General features: G+C 41.4%; 1 protein-coding gene across 2 annotated transcripts in view; it reads left to right on the forward strand.

Annotated features, from left to right (window-relative positions):
* The window catches only part of LOC138265536 (arylacetamide deacetylase-like), a 204,994-nt gene that overhangs the window by 158,095 nt on the left and 29,408 nt on the right, over positions 1-17,491 (forward strand). For both annotated transcript variants that reach the window (XM_069213342.1, XM_069213343.1), the window contains exon 4: positions 13,458-13,629. In XM_069213342.1, coding sequence (XP_069069443.1) covers positions 13,458-13,629 — 172 coding nt within the window. The remainder of the gene's footprint in view (positions 1-13,457; positions 13,630-17,491) is intronic.

Consider the following 17,491-nt stretch of genomic DNA (forward strand, 5'->3'; position numbering starts at 1 on the left):
TGCTTTTTGTGATTTGATGTAAATCCTTTCAGTAGTTTTGGAGAGATTAGAGTTTAAAAAATATAGATATATAGGGATGCAGATCCTCTGCATATCCAACTGTCCCTGTGTTGATATCTGACTGGCTGCCAACACAGCCAGGAAGTGTTGGCATCTTTCATGGGACCCCCGCCAGGGCTAAAAAGTACTTTTTTAAATGCCAGAAAAATCAGTGGATTTTTCTTTGTATATGTCCATATACATATATATGCACATATATTTATATATGTGTGTGTGTGTGTGTGTTTGTGTGTATACTTATAACATATATCAGGAATGCATCCCAATCCCACCATCATATTATTTGTGTCTAGCACATTATGTTGTGAGGTGAGCCAATTTACTGTAATCACAGTATACTCATGTCTTGAACTGCTCTTATTTCCAGGTATTTGTTCCAAATTAGACTTTTCTGCAAATTCACTTGCCATCATCATAGACCAAATAACAGATGTTCCTCGCAAAACCAAAACAGCTAAAGCTACTTTATTTCAAATTTTGGAGCTCAGGAAACATGAACCCAATAATAACTTAAACCTAGTATTGTTCCTTCTGTCTTCAGCTTAACAATACAAGCCAATTTCTCTTGCTGGTGAGAATTTTAAATTAGCTTGCATTTCCAAAACTGCACTAGCATTTCACAAGGCTATTCTTCATGCAGAAGAATGCTTTGCTAAAGGCACCAAGAAATGCAAATGATCCACTCTGGTTCTGAGAGACCTAATTGGTCTTTCCTCAACGTCAGAATTGGTTTCAAAATTACCTGCATAATGCATAAAGCTCTTCATCTAGATCCAACAACAGCTACATAGTTAATAAACTTTCTGTTCCAAAATGTCACTATTTTAAACTTAAGGAGCTGTTATTCGACTAAAACAAGGAGAAGGCTGAGTAAATGGTTGTGGAAAAGAAAAGCTGTATTTATGCAGATGTCTCTCTCTTTAATGCGTTTTGTAGCCCCTTTAAAACATATTATGCCTCTAATTATTAACCCACTTGTTTCATGCCTGTGTTAACATCTCAGTGCTAATTTACCTCTTCTTACTACTCTAGAAATACTTCAACTGCTCCTATTTTATAAAAATTGCAATCTGAAGTGCCTAACTTTTGTTTTGAATACAAATGTTAGTGCTCTAGGCCCAGTAGTATACAAAGTACCCCAAGGGTGCAATGAGTGTTTGCAGGCCCTTTGCCTGCCCCGGGGCACTTTTATATTACAGAATGGGCTACAGATGCTTGTGCGGCCCCTTCTGTAATACAGATAGTTCTAGCACACATGGAGCCCAAACTCTAACCTCAGAGCGCATTGTCTCATTTGCATGGGGGCGTGACCCCATGCAAATGAGAGAGTCTCTTTGCCTCTACACCCATGCCGCATTTTTGATGTGTAAAAAGAATGCAAAAAGAAAAGATGATGGCTGGAATGCTAACCAATGCAAACATTCACCCCCAGTCACAAAGATGTGGGTTTAATTCATTGTTTTTTTTGCTCACCCAGCCACCCCAGTTTGGACCCAGCCATACGCAAATAAGTCTTGACCCTTTTCCTCATGGGAACAGTCCAGCCCAAACTGCCAAACCAGATCCTCCCTGGACCAGAAACAAGAACCCCAGGACCAGTTTCAAGATATCTCCCTTCATCAGCTAGGCTAGCTCAAATCCAGTGACACAATGAGCACGGGACCCACGTCTGGGCACACCCTTCTCACTTGGGGCAACAAATGCAAAATGAACAGATGATGGATGGAAATCTGAACAATGCAAACATTCACCCCCAAGTCACAAAGACCTGGGTTTAATCCATAATTTTTTTCTTACCACGCCACCCAGGTTTGGACCCAGCGATATTCAAATCAGTCTTGACCCTGGTCTTTATGGGAAAAGTCCAGCTCGAACTGCAAAGCCAGTGCCTCCCTGGAGAAGAAACAAGCATCCTAGGACCGGTTTCAGGGTATCACCCTGCATCAGCAAGGCTAGCTTGAATCCAGTGGCGCAGTGAGCACAGGACCCACGTCTAGGCATACCCTTCCCACTTGGAGCAGTTCGGGCTGGACTGTTCCTATGGGGAACAGGGTCAAGACTGATTTGCATATGGCGGGGTCTGAACTGGAACGGCATGGCAAGCAAAACAACTTATAGATTAAACCCAGATCTGTGACTGGGGGTGAATGTTGGATTTCTTCTGCAGTCCGTTCATCATCTGTTGTTTTTGCATTTGTCGCCCTAAGTAGGAAGGGGATGCCCAGACATGGGTCCAGTGCTTGCTATGCCACCAGAGTCAGGTTGGCCAGTTAGCCTGATGATGGGTGATACTCTGAAACTGGTCCCAGGATGTTTGTTTCTGGTCCAGCGAATACCTGGTATGCCAGTTTGGGCTGTAGTGTTCCCATGGGGCACAGGGTCAAGACTGATTTGCATATGGTTGGGTCTGAACTGGAATGGCAAGCAAATAAACTGATAGATTAAGTCCAGATCTGTGACTGCGGGGTAAATGTTTGATTTGTTCTGCATTTCATCACTCATCTGTTGTTTTTGCATCACAGATATGTGTGCAAAGAAGTCATTGAGAGGTGGCACTGAAAGTGTGCCACAAAAGGTGGCAGACTGTCAGTGCGCCGCCTGATGGAGGCCGCTCGAGGGGGGGCAGGGTCCAATGGATCGCACAGACAACCCCTTGCAGGCGGGTGACATCACTCACTGCACCTGACTGCAAGGGGAACTCTTGCCCCTCTTTAAAGTGCAGATGGGTTGCCGCCTGCACTATGAAACACAGAGAAGCTGCTTCAGAGCCACTCTGTTTTTCACCTGAATGCACTGCCCTGAGAGCAGCATGAGTTTGTGGCTGCCCTGGGGGCAATGTATTCATGCTAATATTGTGCTTTCTCCTTGTTTTGTGCTGTATATGTAATATGGTACCTGGGACCATATTACACAAGTGCCCCGAGGCACAATGTGAATTTGTGCCTGCTTGTGTGCCCCCGGGGCTCTTTGGTATCACAGAAGGGGCCACAAATGCATGTGTGGCCTCCTCTGTGATACAGATAGTATTGGGGCAAATATAGCGCCAGTGCTGTCATTAGAGGGAAGTGACCTCAGTTGCATTGAGGCATGGCCATTTTGCCTTTGCACCCGTGCTGCATACTGACGTGGTTGTAGAGGCAAACATGTCATTAGAAGGCACATTGAGAGTGTGCCGCAAAGAGGCAACACACTTTCAGTGTGCCTCCTAAATTCAGCCCTCAAAAAAGAATGAAAGGGAGTCCCATGGCGGGGGCAGTTACTCACTTCACCTGCCTGCATGGGGATCGCTAATCCCTTTTAAAAGTGCAGGCACGTTGACACCTACAAAGAGAAATAGAGCAGCTTTTAAACAGCTGCTTCATATTTCGATTGAATGCCCTGCACTAGGGATAGCACAAAGTTGTGGCTGTCCCGATGGCAGGGCATTCTTTCTGATAGGGCACACTTTCCATCTTTGCACCAGGAACTCCTGCTTTAGGGTGCATTGTGGGGCAAACATGAGAAGTGCACCCAATATGTAATATCGGAACAGGTGTTCATTAGATCTCGGTGGTGATGGTCCTGTTGATTACTATGGAGTTAACTGACAGACTGCAGCTGGTGTTCAAAATACGTTTCACTCTGCATGTCAGAATGATCTGCTCAAACAGAGGAGGTAGATGTTTGGGAACTCACAGGAAATGTGGCGTCATTTAGTTTTTTACAGTAGTAACCATTATATCTATAACAAAAAGAAACACCTGATTTTGTTCACATACTGCAGGCACAGTTGTAGGAATTCCCTTTCTGTTGGACAGCTGTGATTCCATCATGATGGCATTCCTTTCTGTCACTCTTTTGTCATAAATACAGAATGGTACAGTTCAAGTTGTTAATAAGAATTCTGTAGAAAAGCTATAATTGATCACTCAGGAGTTAACTAATAGACTGCTGCTGGTGTTGGAAGTATGTTGCAGTCGCCATGCCAAAATATTTTTCAGACATGGATAAGGAAGATATTTGAAAATGTGTCCTCCCTTTTATCTTTCTGGAGCACTAATAATAATTTCTAAGACAAAATAAACCCCTAATGTTCCTAATTTCTAAAGTGAATGTTATCAGTTTTCTCCTTTGAGTATATCAAGATGGTGTTCGTGTATGCTACATTTTTGTCAATAAATACAGAATGGTTGCGCTCAGGGTGTTCATGAGAACACTACGATGAATCTGCAGCAGAACACTGGGGATCATTTAAACAGAATATCAGACTTTATTCTCACAAGGATGAGGAAGCTCATGGAGCACATTCCAAGAGGAGAATCATGAGAGAAAAGAAAGCTGTCTCTAACATGGATAATCAAATCCCAGCAGAGGGTCAGCAATTTTCTCTAAGTATATCACCTGTGAACCCACCAAAATTCTTCAAATGAGTTCAACACATACTCATACAAATCATGTATATTGTGAGTAAAATATGTTATCACCCATCATATACGCTCCATTTTCTGATCTTCAAAGCCTGGCATTCACTACAATGCATTTCAATGAGAGCCATGTCCCAGAAGTCTGTAAGGGCTGCCACAAAGTGTTATCCATGTTGTGGTCAGCCAATTCAAGGAGGGGAGGACCCTTGTGAACACTTACATGCCACTGGGCCCTGGGATGTGCTCACCCTACCACCTTTTACTGTTTTAAATTAAGTTTCTGGTCCACGGACCTTGTTCCAGAGTACTGTAATGGCTAGTACAACATATTGTTCATTTTGTAGCCAATTAAAATTGACTAGTCTCCCTTAACGTATCCAATTCAAACTGTGGCCCAAATATACCTAACTTTTTAATCCTTTCATGCCCAATCGGAGCTCCTCTGTAAATCCTACCTTTTCAGAACAGATGTACACTAAAGCACACAAACATGCTTCCTGAGAAAGGGTCTAACTTGATCCCAAATTTGGTGAAATTCATTCCAGTCTCTTTTCTGTATCAGAGATCAAACTTTCATATGGGAATTACCATGTGAAAGCACACTTGGACTTTCCCTTTTTCTTGGCCCCCCCTTTAATGGATCACCATAAATCTTTCAATGTATGAGGGGAGATGGATGAACATTTTCAGAAATGTTTCTGCAGATTCATCAAACGGCATCAAAAGTATTCCCAAAACAAAAAATGATTTTCCTTTAGAAATGCTGACCTAACTCCAACTACGGAGTGATAACAACCGACTGTGTCATATACATATACAGATGGTTAAAAAGGTTACTAGTATTATAGGTCAAGTAAATTAATTAAAGGCAATAAAATCTTCTCCTGAGGCCTCGCTATCATTTTTTCAATCACAGCTTTGAAGATGAACATCTAGGTTTCCTTAGTTTTGAAAAGGTACATTTTGTGCCACTGATTGGTACAAGATTATTTTTTCCCAAATCTCTGTTGTTCACTAGCAGGAAAAAAAGGAAATTAATTCACTGATTATTTAAAATGACAGTTTAATGGAGGGTTTAGGAAACCACAAACTGTGCAGCTTTGACTTTGGCTCCTGCACCTCTTGAAAATGTGCATTGACAATTTTGTAGTTAAGATGCTTCAGGTTTATTAGTCAGTGCTATGTTGTTCTTGCATGGAATTTCCATTTTTTGAGCGAGCGATTGGCATGAGAGTTTTATTATCATTTTTTATTTTTATTTACTTTATTTATTTAGCTAATTTGTAATGCATACTGTCACTCATATCATGTATTCTCCTATCGATAGTAATTTTAATAAGCTACATAGCTATAGATGAAACATTGGAGAAGCTACAGAGAGTCTGAATGAATGAAAAAATGAATTAAGGTTTCTAAGGTACACTATAACCTCAAAAGGGCATCTTGACCATGATGATAGACCTTCCACATATCAACAAAGAGCAGGACCATTTGTGGAAAAGCAAGGATGTTTTAGCTGCTTCTGAAAGTCCAGTGTCTGTTCTAAGAACAATAGAACATGTGGGAGAGAGTTCCAAATGTTGATTTAGAGAAGGGATAAAGAGCTACCTCCCATTTTCTAACATCTAAATGTGGGCATGGGAAGTAGTTTAAAATTGGCAATTGTCTGGGAGGCACATGGTATTTTCACCATGCACTCAAATTCCTGGGACACTTATTATTGACTGCTTCAAAGATGATGCAATCTGTTTTTAAAAAGCTCATTTTTGTGACAGGAAGCCAGAGTAACTGTCTTAGATGTGTAGATATGAATTTACATGGAGAGAAATTTGCGCAAATCTGGCTGCCACATTGTGTATTCTCTGCAGCTGTTGCATTCTGTAAACAGGAAAACCACGATTCAACAAGTTCTCTTATTCCACTCTGGAAGTTACCAAACCGTGTACTACGGTCTCTCTAAATAAGTGAGGGAGGAAAGGGGGAATCTTCCTTAGCATTCTAAGGATAAAGAAAAGAGATACAGAGATCAGGGAACTGTGGTCTTCCATGAATATAGTAGTATCAATCCATAAGTCAAAATTCTTAGATCTGGTCCAGTGTGTAAGCGTGGAGGCCAGTCCAGGTGACCACATTTGATCGGACCAGATGGGCACTCTAAGCCCTAATTGTAGTATTTTAGTATTTTTTTAACATTGAATTTCAGGCACGTGTTGTTCATCCACGTTACCTCTTCTTGGAGACATGATAGAAAGGCACAGACCTTCTGATATGGAAATGATCAATTCAGTATTGTCTGCACATGATGGAATCTGGAAGCCACAAGATTTAAACAGAGATGCTAGGGGTGGCAATGTGAATGCTGAATAAAATGGGCCCTGCTTGATTGCTCCAGATGCAAAATTGAAAGGGAGAAAAGTTCATCTAGTTAAAAAAAAAAACAGGTGAGCCATTGCAGTGCAAAGTTGCAGAAATCCATCGGTTAAAGTCTATGTAGAAGAATGGAATGGGAGAAAGTATCAAAGGTCATTAACAGATCCAAAAGGCTCTGAGCTGCGGTCACCCTTGACCTAGGAGGATTCCATCTGTAAGTCAGTCTCAGTGCTGAATCCTAACTGAGTTGGATCTAGAATATTAATATTTGCTAGATAATTTGCCCAAAAAAATATAATTGCTTTTCTCCACAATTTTACCAGGTAGAGCCAGTAAAGAAATTAGGTCTCTCAGGGATGAGTCAATAGATTGTCTAGCAGATAATGTTCCATTGGCAATCCAGATTTACAGGTAAGTTAGGCTGTTACAGTATCTTCAAGGGAGATCAATGGGAACAACTGCTTCATCTGTAGTTCAGTAGTTTGTCAAGGAGTAGATTTAAGCTATTGTATGCACAAAAAGGCTAACTTATTGAGCCAGGTGAGTGAATGTGTCATATCCTTATTTACAATGTCAAAAATGTCACTCATTGAGGTATTGGGCAAGTTAATTCTGAAATTTACTTATGAAACACAAAGAAGTCTGAGGTGAGACAGTAGTTAATGAGGGTAAAATCATGAACAGGTTAGCCTCAGGTTGTGTTATGTTATATTGTCTTGTAAAGGCAACTATCACTCAAAGAGTTTCTTATTGCTGACCTATAAAAAAGTATGCAACAGTGATAGATAAGTTTGCAAGCTTTATTGAAATGACAGTGGCTAGCAGTCAATTTCATATTATGGGGAAGTGAATTCCACAAGTGAGGACATAGTATGAAGAATTCTCTGCCTATTCAGTGGGATCTAGAAAAGAGAGGAATAACTAAAGACACAATTGGCAAAATGGAGAAATTGGAAGGTGTGTTTGTAGGCTATTTAGGATCAAGTGTGGGGCTTTTCTTCAAAGATAGTGAAGGATTATACATGGGGTTTTAAGAGCCCAGTAATTCCAGAAGGATATCCTGAGGAGCTTTAAAGGTCCTTCTCCCAACTTGTTTAGGTGAGGTCTTTTGACAACAATTCCAATTTGTAAGCTGAACTAAGCAGACAAGGGAAAGCATGCTTCTTGAGCTTGTCAGTGAAAATTTTATTTTTGGAGTCTTCATAGAAGATACAGGCAGATTTTAATTGGATACTTGCATTGACTGGAAGCTAGTGGAGTTGTAGAAGGTAGGGTGAGACATGATCACATTTTTAGGGCACAAAAATGCTGACCTCTCCACTTTGAATCTGCTGTTGGCAAGTAAGGCTCTTTTGAGGTAAGTCAAATATATTGAATTAGATTCCTTGAATCAAGATTGAAGACAGAAATTTGCCACAGCTGACTTACGTGTAAACAAGCGTAAAGGAAACATTCAACTTTTTAGTTTTTAAGTGAAAAAGACATGATTTGGTCATAGCTGCAATCTGTGGTTCTACAGATAGTTGCCATTCAGAAATAGTACTTAAGATAAGCCTTGATGGCAAAGATTTGAGGCACTCATCTACTGATTATGGCAAGAATTGACTCTCTCAGGAAGGTATTTTTTGTACATAGGCAGGATTTCAGACTTAGAATCATTTATTTTTTAAATGTAGCTTGCCACCCAAGAGTGAGATGCCTAATTAATGATGGATGATCAAATGAGATGGAGACTGACAGATAGTATACCATGGGTTGAAATAAGTTACATGTCATCAGTATAAAAATAAGTTGGAATTGAAGCTAGATCCAGGTTTTCTAAGAGATGCGGATAAAGGTTAAATAACAAAAGGGACATAATTGACCCTCGAGAGTTGAGTCATAATAAGTGAGTGATGACAAGTAATATACAAGTTAAATGTTTTGACACCTACCAGTAACAAATGGTGAGAGTTACGCATCAGTGTAAAAACAAGTTTAAAATGAAACTACAGAATCAGGCCTTCTAAGAGACATGGATAAAGGGTAAAAAACAAATGGGGCATAAATAACCCTTGAAGGGTGACCAACTAGAATGGTTTGACACCTACCATAAGAAATGACAAGAGCCACGCAAAGAAATGACCTTCAGTATAGTAGGATATGAGCCACTGTATAAGATGGTAAAGCTGAGGCCTTCGAAGGTAAAGGTGAGATTCAAACAGGACACACCATTCACCTGTGTCCATCATCGTCCTAAAATTGTCAGCTTCTGAGGTAATAACCAACTCAGTACACATGCATGGTATGAAGCCTGTCTGAATGTGGCGTAGCTGGTGGATTGTTTCCATTATTTTCTGTAGCTGGTGAAAAGTTGCTTTTCCCATTACTTTTTAAATGTAAGGCAACAGAGAGTTAGAGCTATAATTCGCAGAATGCCTGGAGTGCAGAGTAGTCCCCTTTAATAATGGATGTGGAATGGCTCATTTAAGGCACTCAGGGATAATGTCTGTTGAGAAGAAGGCACTTATTAACTATGTGAAACACAGTGCTACTTGGCTTTTAATTCCAGAATGCATCTGGTTATAAATATTCCAGGAACTGAATGGCAGCTGTTGGCTAATGGCTATCAGGTTTTCATTAGCAAGAGATTTATATTAAGAGAGTTGTGTCAATGGGCTGGGAAACTGGCTTTACACTGAATAGTTATAAATTTAAGGTTGGGATGAAAACTAGCTCAAACTTTTATTTCATTTTAGAGTTGTTGGATAGCGTGTCAACCATGTCAACCAGGTCCTACGAGAATATGATACTGGTCTTTTCTAAAATTAAATTCATAAGTAATTCAATACTGCAAACAAATTTCCTGTAGATATTTTCTGATGTGAGACTCTTAGCAATTCTAAAAAAGAACATGTATTTATGCAGCTATTAAATAAAGGCTTTCCTATCCGGTTTTCTCGATAACGATTCAAGTTTTTTCAAAATAGTTGTTTTGCTTTGATCCCAGGCATATACCATTTACATATCGCAATTTTCATAATTATATTTGTTTCTTTGATATGGCTTCATTTGACTAAAATCCCAGATAAATTCTGATTGAAATCATCCAGTGTTCTTGTTTGATTACAAATCTGTTGTGATAGGAAACGTCTCCAAGAGATGTTCCAGCCTTTGACTGTTTGTGAATGAATCAAAAATGGCCCACCTTTCATATTTAATAAGGTTACTGTGGATAAAGAAATTTCTCTTATATTCATATATTCCAGAGGATGATGATGAAGAAAATACATGGGTGGTTAGATACGAGAATTTCAAGAGACAGATATTAGAATCTACATGGTCCTTTGAAGCAAATGTTATGTCTAAAGAGTGTCCAGCTTTGTTGGTGGGGCCTATAACCTGACTGCCAGATTTAGCAATTTCAAGACATTTGAACTGTCTTAGATCTGAGGATCATCTGGGATTTTGGCAAGATATTAAAATCACAAAGAAATATAATTTTCCCACAGCATATTTAAAAATGGAAGAAAACGTATTTTAGCCATATGAAGTGGTCTATGGTAAGCATTGGGTGATTAATTTCAGCACATCATAATTTGTGAATATTTTCATTCACAATAAGTGTCTTAATTGATAATTTGGCATTTCTACAATAGACACATTAAAACTTCACAAAAATAACAAGACATATTGACATGTTAGGATTTACTGGTAATTCTGACTGTAGATGGTTGCTCTTAAAAGGGGAAATTCACTCATTCTTAAGGTAAATTTGATTTATCCATGGATCCCAGGTCTTGCCAAACCCTCCAATCGGACAATAGAAGTGCCCTTTCAGAGTCCCTTTTCAGAGCTGCTGGCTTTGTGGAAAATGTAATGGATAACTGGCCTGCAAAATGGACTATTTCACCTCATATTTTCAAATGTTTCTGTGAAGGAACTGGGATTATCTTGAGAAAGACAAATCTCTCACTTTCTTTAAATGCTGTAATGTGGTTTTGGGAATTGTCTGTGCAAGCAGTTGACAATGTCATTAGAGCAGGGTCAATATAGTAAATAGGTGGTGGCTTTCGAAGAAAAGTTTTGGGCACGGTCTCCCTCTACATAATTCCTACTTAGACCTTGGCAGTTTCCTGTACATAAGAGCTCATGTTGGAGCAAATACTCTACAACTATCAATAATCATTATCTCTGAAACTGAAGATCCTAAGTTTCTCTAGACTTAGTGCCACAAATCAAGTTAAGAGAGGCATGGGCAAATCTTTCCATTGATAATTGTTCTCCTTCAGGAAATCCTGGACTACAATGAATGTCTTATAAGGACTTATAAGTATCTGGAGTTAGCGGTAAGCCTCAAGATAACACTTCAGTTTCTGTCCCCGTAGAAGACATGACAATACTTGAGGGAGGTGATGCACCGGACTCTGGGGCTGAAGGCAAGGAGAAACATAAAAAAGGTAAAAATATCAGAATCAGTAGAAATATTTCTTCTCATGTACGGGGGAAATTCCTACACATTTGGCCTGCTACATTCAATTCTACCCACCAAAAGGTACTTGACACCATGAATATACAAATGGAATCAATCAATACTAAACTATTAGTGTTTATTGAAGACATAACAGAGTGAGGTTAAAAATAGTTGCGGTTGGGCAGGGGGATCCAAAATGATCTCCATCCACACTCAGCGTTAATCAAGAGCTTGATTTGAGTTTCAAAGCTGAAGGCTGGAGTAATATTTCCCTTTTAGGTATTCATAAAAAGGTAAAGCCGAATGTGTGTTTGCTTAAGGTAATCCCTCATATTAAATGGAAAAATTTCTTCTGTACTTTTCAAGGTTCCTCACACTTATACAGAACTCACATTCTGGCATTCTGGCAAGCATGCGCAGAGGCAGCCATTATGGACTGTGATTGCCTAATCAAAGAGTTATGGAATAAAATAAAGAATCCTTGGCAAGATGTGAGAGTTATACTTTGTGTATACCAGTGAGGTCTACAAAGCTTTTTTATGTTGCCATTGAAACCATCAAGCGTCATTTGGATTTTCACAGCTGGATCAGATAGTTTCAGCGATTGATGGACAGAACAAAATTGTGCATTAGTATATTGTTTGCAGAAGATTCACACTTTCTGCACTATGAAGGAAGCTAAAACTTTTTTCTAAGGTTTTAAGAAGCTGATAAATAAGTGTGCAAGGCCCAGCAAGTGAGTGAAATCTCCTTACTATTGTTTATTGCTTTGTGGTATATGGGAGCTATGCTACATGGTTTGTAATTTGCCAGTATGTAGTATGACTCTTGAACTGAGCTTTTAGAATTGCTTAGATATGAATAATTCCTTTGGGAGTTAGAGTGCACTCTTGCATCCTTCTCCACACATCAAGGCGTATAGTTCCTCCAAACATGAATACAAATATAGAATTAATTTTTCTTTGGTGATTGGGTACCTAGGATCTTCAACCCTGGGACCATAGTACTGGTCGAGGAACCGTAGAGGTGGGCAGGGAGAAATAATAGAGAAGACAAAGTATTTATTAAATGAAATAGTACATTAATATAAACAATGTTATTGGTTTATGTGAGCAGCTGCTGCCCCCTTAAAACGGTTACGCATTTTTCAATTTTTCAAAGACCTAAATGTTGAGGTTGACTCACGTCATGATGGTACACAGTGTCAGGAGGGTCAAAGCTGATTGAAGCAAGTGACTGGGTGAGAGAGGCCATTATTTATTGCACCATCATTATTTAAAGGAGTTGGTTGTATCCTTTGAAAGAATAGAGGGACTCTATTTAAGATGGTGGACCAACATAGGACGGCAGACAGTTAACACTTCTGATTGGCATTAAGGGTCATGACTCTATGGATCTACAACAGATTGCTCTAAATTGTGGAAGGAACCCTCTACAAATCCCATCTAAATATATTATTTGAGGATTATTAAATGGCACATGTTCAAGAGAATCGATTCGAGAATCCAGTCCAGTTAAGCATTACTTCATAAGGAGGCATAGAGACAGGATTTAGAAGGTCACTTAAAAAAATTAGGATATCAAGGTATCTGTATTTTAGTACAAAATATAATATTGAAGCAAGATTAGACTTCTTTATGGCTATCCAGACACTTGTTTGTAAGAACTATGGAATCTTAGCAGCTGTATTGTAGGCGAGCCTCCACCCCGTAACTTGAACCAACATTAAATGGCAATAAAGCTTCTCTTGCTTAAGGGTGGGTCTTTCCCTCTAATCTGGATGATCTCACACAATTATAGCCAATTTAGAAACAACAGCTTTTGCAATCTGTAATTGATGTTTCTTATTTTATCAACAAAAAGTCCACCTTTAACTTATTTTAAATATAAAATGTATTTCAAATACACCCCTGCCTCCCTCGGCACTAATAGTTATTGTTTTAAATGTTTTCTTAAATTATCCTGCAAGGCTGAACTGTGGGAAGCGTGCACAAGATAAATACTTAGAAGCACTTGTTGTATTTCCCTGCAGAACAATAGTTTTGTGTATTTTAAAGGAGTTTTCAAAACATGTAAGAGCTTAGCTGCCATTAACCATGTGTTGTGTGATGGAATGAAGTAATAAAACTCAACACTTTTAACAAAGTTTCCTGTCTGTTTGTGTCCAACAGCTACCGATTGGCACCACAATTTCATTTTCCAATTCAGTTTGAAGATGTGTATTCTGTAGTCAAGTTTTTCCTACAGAAGGACGTTCTTTCTCTGTACCATGTGGACCCTGAGAGAGTCGGTGTGTCAGGGGACAGTGCCGGAGGTAATTTAGCTGCAGCTGTGGCGCAGCAGGTAAGCGTGCCATTTGTCAAGAAAGATTATTAAGAACTTAAAACCCCCAACAAAATAAAATGTAAAAAACTTTCCAAAAAATGTTAGCAAGGACATTCTTTTGGATATTTGTATAACTAGGTGAACGTTTTCTATAGCATGGGCCTTAGAATTATTCTAGGCACTTTTTTAGCTGTATATTATCAATTTATAGTGTGATTCTTTCCAATGCCATTTTCATTAGTCTGATTTATGCAACAGAAATGCTGGCTGTCCCATCCATATGTCACAGGCATCCATGAAACATAGACATATTTGACCCCCAAACAACTCAGATGACTTTTGCCATTGAAGGGAAACTAGCATTATGCAGCAATGATGATCCAAATACTGCAGCAAAAGTGTCCAACGTATGCAGCAAAATTATCCAAATTATACAGCAACAAAATACAAATTGTGTGACATGGTGCAGTATATTTTCAGCACAAAACAATACTTGTAATTGAAAGCGAAAAAGTGCATGCCAAGTGTTGACATTATTTTCGATAGAACTGTCCCTACATGAAAAACACATTTTCAAGCTAATTGCCACAGAATTAACACATAGAGTAATAATAACTTAATGAGTAATGGAATCCCCATCTCAGGGTTCTAGTAACAGTGAGCAGCCAAGTGGCTACCAGCACCTAGTTCAGGATGTTACCAGACATTGATGGCAATGCTAGACCATGTTATAAGGTTACCTGTTCTGGGCCATGTGCAGCAGAAAGACAGGCCCTTGGCCCAACCTGCCCCTGGACAAATCACATTCGGCATGGTTTTCAGTCGTTCTTAGCCTATGTTGGTCACAGGACCTGGCTGGTTAAAATTCAGAAACATAACTTTCCTTTCTTTCTGGATTTTAAGTGAAGTTCCGATGGTTTTCTTAAACATCTGTTGTGGTGCAATATCCAGTCCTGATAATAATAAACTTTAACCGTTATATAATAAACTTTAACCGTTCTTTCAGTGAATTGCTGGTATTTGTTGATACTATACTAAGTTCAACTTCTAGTAAAGTAATTTATTCATGTGGTTGTGGCTAGTCATGCACCCAGCCATCACAGCTTTCCAAACCCTGTTGACATTATCTTTATCTAAACCCTCACACAGTTCCAGGGAGAAGCCAACCACCACTGTGAATGGTTGAAGGTAGTTGGGGTTGCACACAGGTTTTGGTTCAGGGCAGTTCCTGTACCCAACCCACTACAGGGGCAATTATTAAAATTTTATTAATATGGTATTTTATGATATTTTGCTATTATTTTTCTAATATTTGTTCCCTATTTATTTGTTGGGCTCCACAAACCTTGTCCCTTGGTAACACAAATTCCCAAATTACATTTGCTGCAATTATAGTTTTAAGGCGGTTGGTGGGAAAATGTCAGTTTAGAACAGTATTATTGGGATATGGCCATCATTGGATCGTGTACAATGTTGAGTGAATTGTACAAAGAAAATGGATGGCAACCCTTGACCGTAGGGTAGGTCACTTCCCATGCCGCTGCAGCTCCACCTGCCCAGGCTCCTGCCACCTCCAGCAAACCGTAAGTACTCCCTGCGCTCCTCCCTGTCCAGCCCCTCGTTATTCTCGTCTGTCTTCTGAGCTCTCTCTCTTCCAAATTTTCTTTGTTCCTCTGCTGTCCTCTGTCTCTGTCCATTTCCCTTCGTGTTTTGCTGTTCCTTGCACTGCCCATCTTCCTCTGTTTTTCTGCTGTTCCTTGTACTGTCCACTTTCCTTCATGTTCTGCCGTTCCTTGTACTGTCCATTTTCCTTTGTTTTCTGCTCTTCCTGTGCTGTCCATCTTCCCTCGTTTTCTGTACTGTCCATTTACTGTCCATTTACCCCTCGTTTTCTGCTCTTCCTCTGTTGTCCATCTTCCTTCGTTTCCTGTACTATCCATTTTCCTTCGTTTTCTGCTGTTCCTGCGTTGTCCATCTTCCTTCGTTATCTGTACTGTCCATCTCTCCCTCGTTTTCTGCTGTTCCTGTGTTGTCCATCTTCCTTCGTTATCTGTACTGTCCATCTTTCCCTCGTTTTCTGCTGTTCCTGTGTTGTACATCTTCCTCCATCTTCTTTACTGTCCATTTACTGTCCATTTACCCCTCGTTTTCTGCTCTTCTTCTGTTGTCCATCTTCCTTCGTTTTTCTGTACTGTCCATTTACCTCCATTTTTCTTCTTCCTTCTCTGCTCTCTCCCTCTTCCCTTTTTCTTCTTCCTTCTCTGCTCTCTCCCTCGTCCATTTTTCTTCTTCCTTCTCTGCTCTCTCCCTCGTCCATTTTTCCTCGCCTGCCTCTGCTCTCTCCCTCATCCATTCTTCTTCATTTTTCCTCTGCTCTGCCGCTGTCCTTGCTCCTCGTTTGCGCCTCCATCTCCTGTGGATTTTCATTTTTTTCACACTTTCCCTTCTTTCTCTTCTTTCTGACCCCCCTTGTCCCCTGCCCTCTGCTTTCCCGCCGCTGCCACCCGTGTGGCCCCGCCCCCCCTGCTCCCATTCGTTGACCCCCCTCCTGCCCCCCGCCCCCAGCTGACCCCTCCTCCCCCTCACCTCCCTCTTATGGCGGCCGCACCGCTGGCGCGCCAAAGGCGCACCAAAGGCAAGCCCGTCTGCGCCCGTCCGCGCCTGGACCGCGCCCAGCGCCACGACACCTGGCCCCCAGCATTCCCAAACCCCACAGCGCCGCTACGACCCCGCCTCCCTCCGCGCACTCAACCCGGGACGTTCTACAACCTGCTTCCAAGCCAGCTCGAAACGCACTCATGGACCCTTCGCATGTCTTACCTGCAAGCATACCTTCCACCGCGACTGCACCCCGCCCGCCAGCCCACGTGCCAATAACCACCTCAAATGCATCCTCATCAACGCACGCTCTGTCCACAAGCGCGCCATTGAACTATGGGACCTCCTGGACTCTACAGGACTGGACGGCGCCTTATTCACTGAGACCTGGATGAACGCCTCCTCGGCCCCCGTCATCGCCATAGCCATCCCCGACGGCTACAAGATCGCCAGGAGAGACCGCACCAACCAAGTCGGAGGAGGAATCGCTATCATATTCAAGAACTCCATCAACGTCACTACCTCCGCCCAAGGCCACCCCCCTCGCCGCCGAACACATGCACTTTCAGATCCACACCGACCCCAGGACCATCCTCAGAGGAACTCTCATCTACAGGCCCCCTGGACCACACGCCCTCTTCAGCAAATCCATCACAGACTTCATCTCCCCGCACGCCCTAGCCTCGCCAGACTACATCCTCCTCGGAGACCTTAACTTCCACCTGGAGCAGAACAACAACACCAACACCACCACCCTGCTCGACAACCTCGCCACCCTCGGTCTCAAGCAACTGGTGAACACCCCCACCCACATCGCCGGACACACGCTCGACCCCATCTTCTCCGCCAGCAACCACGTATCCTTCAGCCACTCCTCCGAAATACACTGGACCGACCACAGATGTGTCCACTTCACCTTCAGACGCAAGACTCTCCACCTTCGCACACAACCCATCTCACGCAGACCTTGGAACAAAATCTCCACTGAACAGCTACTCTCCACTCTCAACCACAACCAACCTACCATCACCGCCGACGCCAACAACGCAGCCCTCAGCCTCACACAGTGGATCACCAACTGCGCTGACAACCTCACACCCCTCAGACGCCTCCCAAGACAGACCAACACCAGCAAACCTCAATGGTTCTCAGACGCCCTCAAAGAATCAAAAAAAAACTGCCGTACCCTCGAGAAAACCTGGCGCAAAGACCACACCGTAGAAAACATGTCAGCCCTCAAAATCGCCACCCGCGAACACCATCAGCTGATCCGTGCCACCAA

Source organism: Pleurodeles waltl, chromosome 11 (genome assembly GCF_031143425.1).
Source record: "Pleurodeles waltl isolate 20211129_DDA chromosome 11, aPleWal1.hap1.20221129, whole genome shotgun sequence".
Taxonomy (NCBI): Eukaryota; Metazoa; Chordata; class Amphibia; order Caudata; family Salamandridae; genus Pleurodeles; species Pleurodeles waltl.